Raw genomic sequence first — 11,894 nt, 5'->3', positions numbered from 1 at the left:
AGTACCATGATTGATTTTTTAGTGTAAAAATGTAGTTTTTAGTTAAAGTGAACAGTACCGAAAGCTTTTCGTTAAAGTTTCTTAATTTTAATGTAGCTCCTCTGCAATTTTAATTCATGATTGAGACAAGACTAACCCATATACCAAACACAATGCAAGGTCTGCTTACCTTGGTGATTTTTAGCGATCCACTTTGATGTATGAGATATATCGGTGTTTAAACAATTAGATCAAGAATGTCAAAATTTCGACGTCTCATATATTGAACCCAAATCCTCTCTGGATCCAAAAAATTAACATATAACATTATATGAAAATAAAATCTGGAACATGTCACCAAAAAGCTGGAATAGCTCAGTTGGTTAGAGCGTGTGGCTGTTAACCACAAGGTCGGAGGTTCGAACCCTCCTTCTAGCGAAATATGTTTTTCACTTTTTAATTTATGTTTTTAACTTCCATGCCAACTCATTTTCTAAACATATTAGAATCCAAATCTCTATGTTTACACTTCATAGTTTTTTATTGTGAGGTTTTTGTGTAGTGTGTGGATTCGTTCATGGATATTGTTTGTTCGGGGAGCCGAAAGTTTATCGCACGGTGGATTTGTTGCTAATGTTTGGTACATTTGATTTGTGAACAAAATAGTAATTGGTACATTTAATTACGTAGATATTATAGTTGATTTGTTCAGTTTTATTTTTACTATTTGGGTATGTTTGTTGGTATATATACGCTTAATATGAAACTAAACACACTTAAAATTATGGTATTACAACTAATTGATACGTACTATTGCAAAGTTAAATTTATCCGTACATAGTTGCTATGTTTTAAAATGAATATAAACACTCCCAGAATTAAATTTGATTTCATAAAAGTATGATATTGTATCACAACTATTGGTACGTGCCATTGCAGAGGTACATTTGCTTTCACCGAATTTCATTTGTACAAGGGGTGTGCTATTCACACATCTCAAATTACTTCTCACACATTTCTCGTTAATTTTTGTCCGTTGATCTTATTTAATTTATCCGATCTAACGGACGAAAATTAGAAGGATGTGTAAGAAGTAAAATGGATGTATGATATCACACCCCTTTTACAAACGCTCGTACAAGATCGTTCGCTTCCTCCCCGAGCCCCCTCCCCCCGGCGTCCACTCCTCCGCAACCGTGGAGACCCTCACGTTCTCCCCTTTCTCTCCACGACCACGCTTACTTTCTTGCTGGTCCTTAGTGCTGCCCAACACTTTTTCTCCCCCACTATTTTGTCGGCGCCCAACTTTTCTAGCTATGATGCAGGTCTCAGACTCATTTCTCAAGATTCATTCCCGTACAGGGCTTCTCCCCTGTTTTGGAGCTAGATTTGCGGGTTTGGGTTAGTGTTTTTGGTTGTTTGTTATTCAGATCCTCCCCCTATTGCTTGCTTTTTCGTGTTTTGTGGCTCTTCTCGACTGTTTAATGGCGGCTACGCCTTCCTCTGGCGGTCTTGGCGTGTGGGTTGCAGCGGACCGCACTAGTTGCAGGTGGTGATGGGTCAATCGATGAAATCAAGCCTACTGGAGGATTTCGTTTTCTCGAATTCGTGTAGTTTCAGTGTAGGTTTGTTTGTACCGCTTCTAACGGGTAATGTCTCGCTTGCAAGTGATGTGGCCAATTTGTGAGTGGTGGTATGATGTGACCCCAATTGTTTGACTTGGTTTTTCATTCTGGTCTCGCTTTGCCAAGTGGTGGTTTTGATGTGGACTTGCTTGTTCTGGCAGTGACATTACATGGATTGCGGTATAGATCTGTTTCGTTTGTTGTCTTTGTGGTAGATTTGTACCGTAAATGCTAAGGTTGTTTCGTTTGCTGTCTTTGTGGCAGATTTGTACCGTAAATGCTTGTACTGGTGCGTGTGTGGTTGTGGTTGTCAATTAGGAGGTTATTATTAACTCTACTTGTGAGTTACCTCCAGATCAATTTATTTGATCATTGGAGATTATACCCATGTGACAACTCTTGTAATTGTTGTAGACTCTTTCAAATTGTAATCAAGTAATGAAATTTTACTATCATTTCTTTTCTAAAAAAATAAAAAAAATAAAACCAATCACTTTCAGGGATTCAAAATGTATCAAAATAATCGTTTCATCTTTCCAACATATTGGAACGCCTCAAAATAACCATTTTATATCGTACTAAAGTTCTTTTTTTATTTTTATTTTTATTTTTAATTTTTAAATTATTTATTTATTTATATTGTACTCATGTTGAAAATATATACCATACCAGTAGTTTGTAATGTACCAAAATTAACGTTATGTAGCATACCCAAATTGAAAGTATATAATGTACCAATAGTTTGTTATGTATTAAAATTAGTATTTTGTAGCGTACCATGGAATTATGTAATGTACCAAATTAGTATTCTATAACGTACCCTAAAATTGTATAGTGTACTAGTGGTTTGTCATAATAGTTTGTTACATACCAAAATTAGCATTCTATTACGTACCAATAGTTTTCTCAAGCATTGCACAATTTGAATACAGGCATTGACCTTTGCCAATTACTGAATTTGATTGGTAATTGAATTGTGGCATGATGGCTAGTACTAGAAAATGCTAGAGAAATCATTTTTTAAAACCATATTTAATAATTTGATGTGGCGATTAATGATTAAATTGTTTGATTTTGTTTCATCACAATAATATCTTTTAAATGATCATAATGGTAGAAGAATATTTTTGTATGAATCGTGTTCCAGCCTCCAGGGTTAAGGGAGCATCAATAGCTTGCTGGCCAAGAACCATTCAAAAGTTAAGCGAGTATAACCTTGTCAGTATTTAGGTTGCTACCCAATGTGCCTTGAGAATCCTTATTCAAGTTGGAGGTTGTAAACGTAGATTGGCTGTAACTTGAATTGTAAGAGAGAACAGAATAGTAGAAATATCGTTAGCCACATTGGCTAGATGAAAGACCAAACTAGACTCAATCGAGAACGAAAAATTTGCTTTTTCAATCACCGGACGAGAGAGATATACAACTAGTGTCGATATACCGAGGCTAGACATTAGTGCCTTACAAGTGATAAGAGAAGAATCTCTTTTGCATGTGTGTATGCATATGCAAAAGAGAAATTAATCATATAGGTAAAAAGGATTGAACCAAAATAATTTGTTAACAATAAAATTGTTTAAAGTTTTCAGGAAGATGTTAGCAGGGGTGGAATTTTCTTGAACCGAAAACCAACCGAACCGGCCGACTTATTTACCGACTTTCAGTTACCTACTTATTTCGGTTCTGTTTGGTATAACTGATGGTTCAGATTTATTCGTTTTATTATTTTTCCGATTCATTCGTTCTATTATTTTTGTCAAAGTAAACATGCCCTCAAAGGAACGATTCTACAATTAAACAAATCAAACAAATTTAATTTCATGGCTTGGTGTGGTAGTGGCACACCAGTGACCGGTCCACCAACAATGGTCGGGCAGATTTAGTATGAGGTGCCAAATAGAAATAGATGCAGAACGAAGCCGTTGCTCCAAAAGGTATCACAACACAACTACTTACTCAAGTGGTGATGAATCCACCAAAAGTTTATAGAGAAAAAAAGGGCATAAATAAAGCAAAGGCCAAAATTAGGAGGGCACAAAAGGGGAAGCTATGTTTGAATGGCGGTAGCATATTGGATGGTGGTGGGGAGGAGCAGAAGGAGATCGATGGTTGAAAATATTGGGTGGTGAATTGGTGATTGGGATGGAGGAGTGGGTGACAGACCCACGTGATTGACCCACCACCACCACTATCACCACCACTGCACTCCCTCCCTCCCTCCCTCCCTCTCTCTGTCTCTCTGTCTCTCACTCTCTCACTCTCTCAGGATTACTGAAGGCCAAGTGGATGTCTTGGTTGGCTTCACATCAACGCTAACAGCCAAAACAATCCAACCACAACAATAAAACAAACATGCCCACAATCACATAACTCCACCCCCAAAAGTGAAAAGGAAAAGTTTACAGGTTCCATCATTAACTAATTTGACTAAAGTGATCCGTTTTACTTGGTTGCCCACTTACATTCAGCCTTTCCCCTTCTTTCCCTTCCCTTTCTACTCATCTCCCTCTAATGTTAGTCAGCACTGGCTTTTTTCTCTCTTTATATATGTAAGATTCGAACGCAAGATCTTAGATACAATTACCGATTTTAACTACATAAAGTTATTTTTGTGTATGTGTCAGACGGTGATTAACAGTTAAAGAGAAATGACTCTTTATAAGAAGCCATCTATGATCGAAAATTTTACGTGCATGAATAAACGCTCTTGTCTACTTGTGCTATATGTTCTCACCCCTTTCTCTCTCTTACTTTTTATTGGCTATTTCTTTTTCTCTCTAACATGCTAGTGGTTCTCCTTTCCTTTTACCATTCCTTGAGCTGAAACTTGTTTGATGGGAGGAAGATGTTAGCAGCTTACACAAAAGGGTAAAATTTGTACAAGCATTTGGGGAGAGAGAGAGAGAGAAAGAAAGAGAGAGGGGGAGAGAGAGAGAGATGGACAACGAAACAAACCAAGAAAGCACATCTCTACTCCCAAACAATTACACCACCACAACCACCAAGGAATTAGAGTCTCCTCCGAGATCAAAACCTGCTCAACAGCCTCCTCTCGGCGGCAGCGGCAGTGACAGGCTGAAAAGAGATGAGTGGAGTGAAGGGGCAGTTTCTACCCTCCTTGAAGCCTATGAGACCAAATGGGCTCTCAGAAACAGAGCCAAACTCAAAGGCCATGACTGGGAAGATGTGGCGACACACGTGTCATCACGCGCCAACTGTACCAAGTCTCCCAAGACCCAGACTCAGTGCAAGAACAAGATTGAGTCCATGAAGAAACGGTACCGTTCTGAATCCGCCACTGCTGATGGGTCATCCTGGCCTCTGTATCCTAGGCTTGATCTTTTGTTACGTGGCAGTGGACCATCCCCAACAGCAGCGGCAGCTGCTGCCGCTGCTGCTGCAACTGTTCCTCCCTCGCTGCAGCCACCACTACCACTGCATCCCCCACTCCCTCAGAACAATCATCCTCTGATGCTATTGGAGCCATCGGCTCCAGCGCCACTACCGCCGCCACCACCACTTCCTGCTCCTCCTCCACTCATGGGGACTGCCCAGAATTCCTTTGGATCCAATGGTGTTGATCATAGGGTGGCCAAGGTCAGTCTACATGGCACCCCCTCCCCTGTTTTTATATTTTTTATGTTTTTATTTTTTAAAATTTTGTTCTTGTTTTTAGCCATTTCCCTTTAATTATATTTTGATAATTTGATTTTTCACTTATTTCTCAGATTAGATAAATAAACAGGCCTTATTTCTTGAGGTTATTGTTTTTTAGCATTCAAATTTTGTTGAAGACGATTGTGTTTTCAATTTTTTAGTACTCGTATATTAAGATATTAGAACCAAATATATCCCACAATAATGCCACTGGCCCATAGGAATCATATAATTGCATATTTTCTAAAGGGGTTGTGGAAATTGAACTCTCAGCACACTGTTCTGACCAACTGATGTAACCAATATTTGCATTCAAATTATGTAAAAAATAGAGTGTAAAATGTAAGTCTCGCTGAATTAATTTAACCTGCAGGAAGATGGAGGGGGGATGAAATTATCAGATCATGCATCAGACAAGAACCCTTTGGAGGTAGACAGTAGCACACCAGCTCTCTATAGTGACAAGGAAAAACTAAGGTCCAAGAGAATGAAGAGAAAAATCGAGAAAAAGAAGCGGCGGAGGCGGGAGGAAGTAGAGGTAGCAGAGAGCATAAGATGGTTAGCAGAAGTAGTGGTAAGATCAGAGCAAGCAAGAATGGATACAATGAGGGAGATAGAGAGGATGAGAGCCGAGGCAGAGGCGAAGCGAGGAGAAATGGATCTCAAGCGCACCGAAATTATTGCGAACACGCAGTTAGAGATTGCAAGGCTGTTTGCAGCAGCAGGTGTTGGCAAAGGGGTTGATTCTTCATTGAGAATTGGAAGAAGTTAACTGAGGAAAAGTGTTTAAACTTTGAGAGTATGATATAAATATATATATATATATATATGTATGTATGTACAGAATTTATGTAGCATTGGATATTGAGAAAGGAGAGCTTTTGGAAGCAAAAGTGAGGGAGAGTCGACTGATTAACATGTAATATAATCCGAATGAAGTAGTTATTGTCGTACAATAACATATCTTACCTCAATTGTAATCTACACGTTCTCTCTTTCAGCCAGTAATATCAGTGCTTAGACCTAGAAGGTTACGGTGCATCGGTTGCTTGCTGTTTGCCAAACACATTTGCTGTTTGCCAAACACATTCTCGTTATCTAACATTGTTGTTTCCGTTGCATGTAGTCTAGTATCTTAGTGAATAAGTTGTTGAGTTTCCAACCATGCGTCCAAGATTCGAAACTCTCCTCTCTCCTAAGTATTGTTGTTTCCATAAGTCATTGCGATCTCTAGCGTAAGTGTTCAAGATGGGGGATCTCACAGGTTTGAGGAGAAGCTAACAAGCTAAGGGGTTCGGAATGTTGTGATCTATTTTTTACGATTGTGGGACATATTTGATAAGTTGAGTGAATTATTTAATGCCTTCAATAGATTGGGAAATGGAAAATCCACCGAACAAGTTCACTGACCACGATCAACTTCATAAGTAGATAGATAGTATGCTAAATGTGATATAAACATCAAAAGATAGTAAAACGTAACAAGAAAGATCTTTCTCATGATTCATCAACGAAATGAATCAGTGATATGTCATTGTTTTTGAAGTGATGTAGGCTGGGATTATAAATATGAAAGTTGGTAATGTTATTCTGATATAATTAATTGTCAACCCAAGAACACTAACTAAACAAAGGCAAAAAAAAATGGAAAGTTGGTATAACAACCTAGCTATAGGAACTAATTAGTTCCTAATATAGTGATAGTCTCTTCTCGAAGTTAAAAGAGTTTTCAATTGAATTCCTCTTTTTTGGTTGATTAATAGACATAAAATAATATGAATTTATTTATGGGAAGTGATTTTCACACATTATTTTTAGCTTCTAACGCATTTTTGTTTAATCTTAACTATTGATTTCGCGTTATTTGTTCAATCTGATGGCTTTAAATAAAGAGGAATATGTGAGAAACTAAAAATGATTTGTGAAAATCACTTCCTAACTAATTTGGAATGAAAACTAGAGTGATTCCAAATCCCTATATATTATTTTGATTCGTGACTTTTTAATCGTTTGTTATCACACATGGAATTAAAACAGTTGTGACCCATAGCAAACAAAATTACAAGGTTTAGTCATCATCCTCGGTCTATGATTGGAGTCGGTGGCAACCTCTCGTCCACCCTTTGAGCTTGTCTCGGGTCTAGGTTTTATGCCTCTTTCCTCCCCAAATGTTATGACAGTAGTGTCATGTGTTCTTTGCATTTGCTTTTATGTTTTGGATGCACTTTTATTGATTCTTGTGGACTGTTTTTCTCTCTGGACTTATTCTTCTTTCTATTAGCATTTTATATTAATGAAACTTTTTATGATTGACAAAAAATATTAAATCGGTAATTCAGCTTGAAAAATCAGGATTCAAATTAATGGAAAGTAAACATTTTATGTAAGTAATTACAGTCTTATTCTCCTGGATCCCATGGTCCAAGTAAATAGTGGTAGCTCCAACAGTTAGTGATCATTTAGTTTTTGTCTGTACTATTTTATCTACCGAAAAATTAAATCAAATAATAGATGACCATCAATTTACTGGATCAAGGAGTCTTAGGCCTAGTTTAGTATTCTTAAAGTACAGCAGAAACAATTTATTAAAAAAACACAGCAATCCTAAACTATCCCTTGGAGAAGGAGAGTTGAACTAAACCTAATAGTTGGATTTTTACCCTCCACTCCAAACTTAAACCACATAACTTTTCCAATTTCAAGTAAACATCACATAGGAGTCGAATTTACAAGTCGTCTTATGGACTGTACAAATGGGCTTTTGTATGGGCTCCGTTAACGAAATAGACTTCACACCACTCCAACCCAAATGGGCCCAGTAACCACATCTAAACGTGTTTGTCTGCTGGGATTTATTGATTTCGTTTCGGATTTTGGATTACAGTCGAGTCATATAGTGTAGAACGGATTACTCTTTGAGCTCTCTAGAAAAAAATGGCTCTCTTCCGAACGCAAACACCTCCTCCTATCTACAGCCATGGCTTTAGCTTCAAAACCCACAGCTACTCTCCCGTGGCCTTACCATATCATCTCCCACCGCCTTCCCTCCCTCTTTCTGTCTCCTCCATGAAAACCCACCACCAAAGCTCACTCTTTTCTCCCTCAACAGTGAAAAGAAAGTTGCTTTGCAGCCCCCCTCATGGTAAACATGTCAGAGAAGATTATCTTGTGGTAAGTTATTCCTGCAAATGCTTGTTTACTTTAGCATTTTAATTACCCATTACAAGTCGGTTATTTTTTTCTTCAATTCATGAGTTTTTCCTACTTAAAAGTGGTAATGGTTTGATGGGTTGGTTTGTATTTCCAAATTATTTATCTTTTTGGTGAGAAAAATGAAGTAAAATGAAGAATTAGGACGTTTGAATTTAGATTCAGGGCTTTACTTCTGTTTGGGAAATGGGAAAGTATGGAAATTTTTTTTTCATTTGGCTTTCTTTGAAAACCAACTTGGGGTTTGGAGTTTTATTTAATTTCCTTCCTTCATACGTCCGGAATTATAAATTTGAGCTTATTTAATTCTTGTATGGGAGGGCAGAAGAAGGTGTCGGCCCAGGAGGTCCAGGAACTGGTAAAAGGAGACAGAAATGTACCCATTATTGTTGATTTCTTTGCAACATGGTGTGGACCCTGTATACTGATGGCTCAAGAACTTGAAATGGTATGCTGTGGTGCTTTGTATTCAAATTTCAGATATTATTTTTTTTAGATTTAATGGTTGACAAGCTTAAATTCCAAAAATTTGTACTTTGATATCGATATCATACTGTTTGTTGGAGGATTTCTATTATGCTAAACTGAAATATGAAGCTTTCGAGCATTTCCTTCCTAATCTTTTGTGTCTGTTGTGGTGATTGAGAACATTTTACGCGGAATATGATTGCATACTGTGCAACGTGTATGTATCTTTATCAAACACGCACAAAATTTGGTAAGATGAGGAGGAAGTACTGAACAATTAGATCCAGCATTAAATCACTCCTTCGTATGTTTTATAGTTTTGATTGTAGAAAGAGATGTTTAGCAACCTTTTTTTACTTTTCGTAGACTAGGATTCTCCTCATGAAATGAACAGGATTATTCACCGTTTTCTATGATTATTCAGTATGGTTATAGGGATTGGTTATTCGCCGTTTTCTATGATTCTCACATTTAGTTTCTTTTGGGATACAAACATGGTAAAGTTTCAGTGCCATTTAACTATCGTGGACCTAATTGCTGTCTGTTGTTTTGTTTAACAGACCAACCAAAACGCTTTCACTACGGAAGTTACTCTTCTATTTTGTTGATAGTTTGATTTGCGGTTTAAATATTTTTGGTTGATGTAGAGTACTCCACCTTGGATCTAAATTTGTTAATTTTCTCTAATTTGTTATATTCACTTAAGTTGCAGTTTTATAGAGGGTTGTAAAAATTTCATACAGCAAGTATATATAATATAAGCACCTGACAAGTGATGATTTCCGAGATTTGCAAACATAGAAGTAACGTTGAAAACCTTTAATTTCCATAACAGCTCGCTGTAGAGTATGAGAGCAATGTACGAATTATAAAGGTTGATACGGATGATGAGTACGAATTCGCACGCGACATGCAGGTAATTGTTTTTCTTCCGTGCTTTGAAGCCCTCCTTGTTGCACTGAAATTTCTTTATGTAATTTTTGGCATCTGATAATCTTTATGAGCCTTACAAATTTATGCATCTGTAGCTAGATTTGCTCGTAGAAAGATAGCTCTACATCGTACGAGATTTTGTGTTAGTCTCGGTGATAAGTATTGTGGATAAACTGGGTGGAATTTTCTTATTATCTATGCTTGAATGAGATCTATGTTTGAAAGCAACGAATTAATTTAGTGGCAAATAACTGAAAAAAGAATGCTTCATTTTGAATCAGGTACGAGGATTGCCGACATTGTTATTTATCAGTCCAGATTCGAGTAAAGATGCCATCCGGACTGAAGGGCTCATCCCGTTGCAGATGATGCGGGATATCATTGATAACGAAATGTGAAGGAGTACGTGATTTATTGCTACATAAATGTGGGGGGCATGCTCTCGTTTTGTAATGGTACAAGCATTACCATCACTGTTTGAGTTTTGTTCTGTCCTAATGAATTTACTGACTGATGTATCGCCTTGGAGTGAACAATTTTGTAGCCATAAGATAGCGAGTAGATGTGGTCGTTGTAGGCATGTTTAAATATAAGGATGCGTGTCCGTCACACATCCTCGCACAGTTAGAGGTGCAGATGTTTTGTGATGGTACGAGAATTACTGTTCTTACTATTGTTTAGTGATCGCACCTAAACCCTAAACCTATAAGATAATAAGATTTTACCTCTTTTTATTAAGCTGCAAGTTCGTGGTAGTCATCAAACCAGCAGATTGCAAGTGTTATTAAAGTTAAATGGGTTTGGTTTGATTAATTAGTGCCTTGCTGGATATCGTAAATTTGTTAAAATCTATTTTGTGGAGGCAAAAGGCAAAGGTTAGGCTTTTTAGTCAAAATAGTTTCTGAGATTTGCATAACTCGTCACTTTGGTCCCTGAGATTTAAAATTAATAAAAGTGATCCTTGAGTTTGTCTATCATCAATGATTTTGATCATTTTTGGAAAAATTATGTTAAATAAGGATCTAATGACAAAAATACTTTCAATTTAATAAACAACGGGTCAAATTGATTAGACAAAAATTGAGGGTATTTTTGTTATTTTATTCTTATTTAATGGAGATTTTTCAAGGAATGATCAAAATAATTGATAGTGGATAAACTCAAAGACCGTCTCTACTGACTTCAAATATAAGGGACCATATTGGATAAAAAACCCAAATATCATGGGGTTCAAGAAAGAAAGTGGGAGATGGCCCTAATTGTAAAAGAGATTCTTTTCACTGTGTCGAAAATACATTTTGGTATATCAAGTGTCATAATACAAGTGGCTAGATACTTGAAGAAAAAAAAAATTCAACCACTTATATTTTGACACGATGTATACCGTATTCTCAGCATATTGAAAAATTTCTCCAATTGCACAAGATGAAGGATTAATTGAAATTAAATTATTAGATTTCACAAGAATCTTGAAATTGATATAAGCTTAATTTTTTAGCTGTGCTTTTTGAAAAACCATTTTAATTTCATTTTGCCAATTGTAACTCAAAAGTTATTACTTTGCTCCCTGAAAACTCAAAATTCGTTTCACATTGACTTGTGGACTCTCACTTGTCCCTAAAACTTAAGGGTCGAATATGTTTATGAGTTAATATTAAAACAATCAAAGGATATTAAATTTAAAAGAAATTAAAGAGATTAAAAAAAATAAAAAAAAGAAATTGATTAGTCTAATGCATCCAAATCAAATTCACATCAGAAATTAATAGATCAAGCGATATGTAGTAAATTTTGAGTTTTATAAAGACGACTTTCAAGTTTGAAGGGGCAAAATGAGATCAAACTTGAATTTTCAGGGAGGCAAAGTAAAGCGAACTTTAAGTTTCAAGAAGTAAAATGATGACTTTTGAGTTATAGAGAGCAAAATAAAGTTAAAATGAAGTAATAGCTAAAAATAAGTCATTAATATATTTGAAGGTTTGGATTGGCATAATTAGAATAAGGTCGATCACGGGGTGGCTG

At 36.5% G+C, this 11,894-nt stretch overlaps 2 protein-coding genes and 1 non-coding gene across 3 annotated transcripts; all 3 read left to right on the top strand.

Moving 5' to 3' along the window:
• The first annotated feature begins 343 nt into the window (after window positions 1–343).
• On the top strand, window positions 344–417 carry TRNAN-GUU (transfer RNA asparagine (anticodon GUU)). The gene has a single exon. It is a non-coding gene; the product is annotated as a tRNA-Asn (tRNA).
• A 3,820-nt stretch (window positions 418–4,237) lies between these two features.
• LOC137734799 (trihelix transcription factor ENAP2) lies at window positions 4,238–6,327 on the top strand. Its single transcript, XM_068474082.1, has 2 exons — window positions 4,238–5,201; window positions 5,635–6,327. The coding sequence occupies exons 1-2, from the start codon at window positions 4,542–4,544 to the stop codon at window positions 6,031–6,033; spliced, it is 1,059 nt and encodes a 352-aa protein (XP_068330183.1). The 5' UTR covers window positions 4,238–4,541; the 3' UTR covers window positions 6,034–6,327.
• Window positions 6,328–8,145: 1,818 nt separating this feature from the next.
• On the top strand, window positions 8,146–10,386 carry LOC137735283 (thioredoxin-like protein CITRX, chloroplastic). The gene is made up of 4 exons (XM_068474697.1): window positions 8,146–8,432; window positions 8,797–8,919; window positions 9,775–9,855; window positions 10,154–10,386. The coding sequence occupies exons 1-4, from the start codon at window positions 8,196–8,198 to the stop codon at window positions 10,268–10,270; spliced, it is 558 nt and encodes a 185-aa protein (XP_068330798.1). The 5' UTR covers window positions 8,146–8,195; the 3' UTR covers window positions 10,271–10,386.
• Window positions 10,387–11,894: the final 1,508 nt, after the last annotated feature.

This window comes from Pyrus communis, chromosome 5, assembly GCF_963583255.1.
Source record: "Pyrus communis chromosome 5, drPyrComm1.1, whole genome shotgun sequence".
Lineage (NCBI taxonomy): Eukaryota > Viridiplantae > Streptophyta > Magnoliopsida > Rosales > Rosaceae > Pyrus > Pyrus communis.
This window is presented reverse-complemented; position numbering and strand designations above follow the sequence as displayed.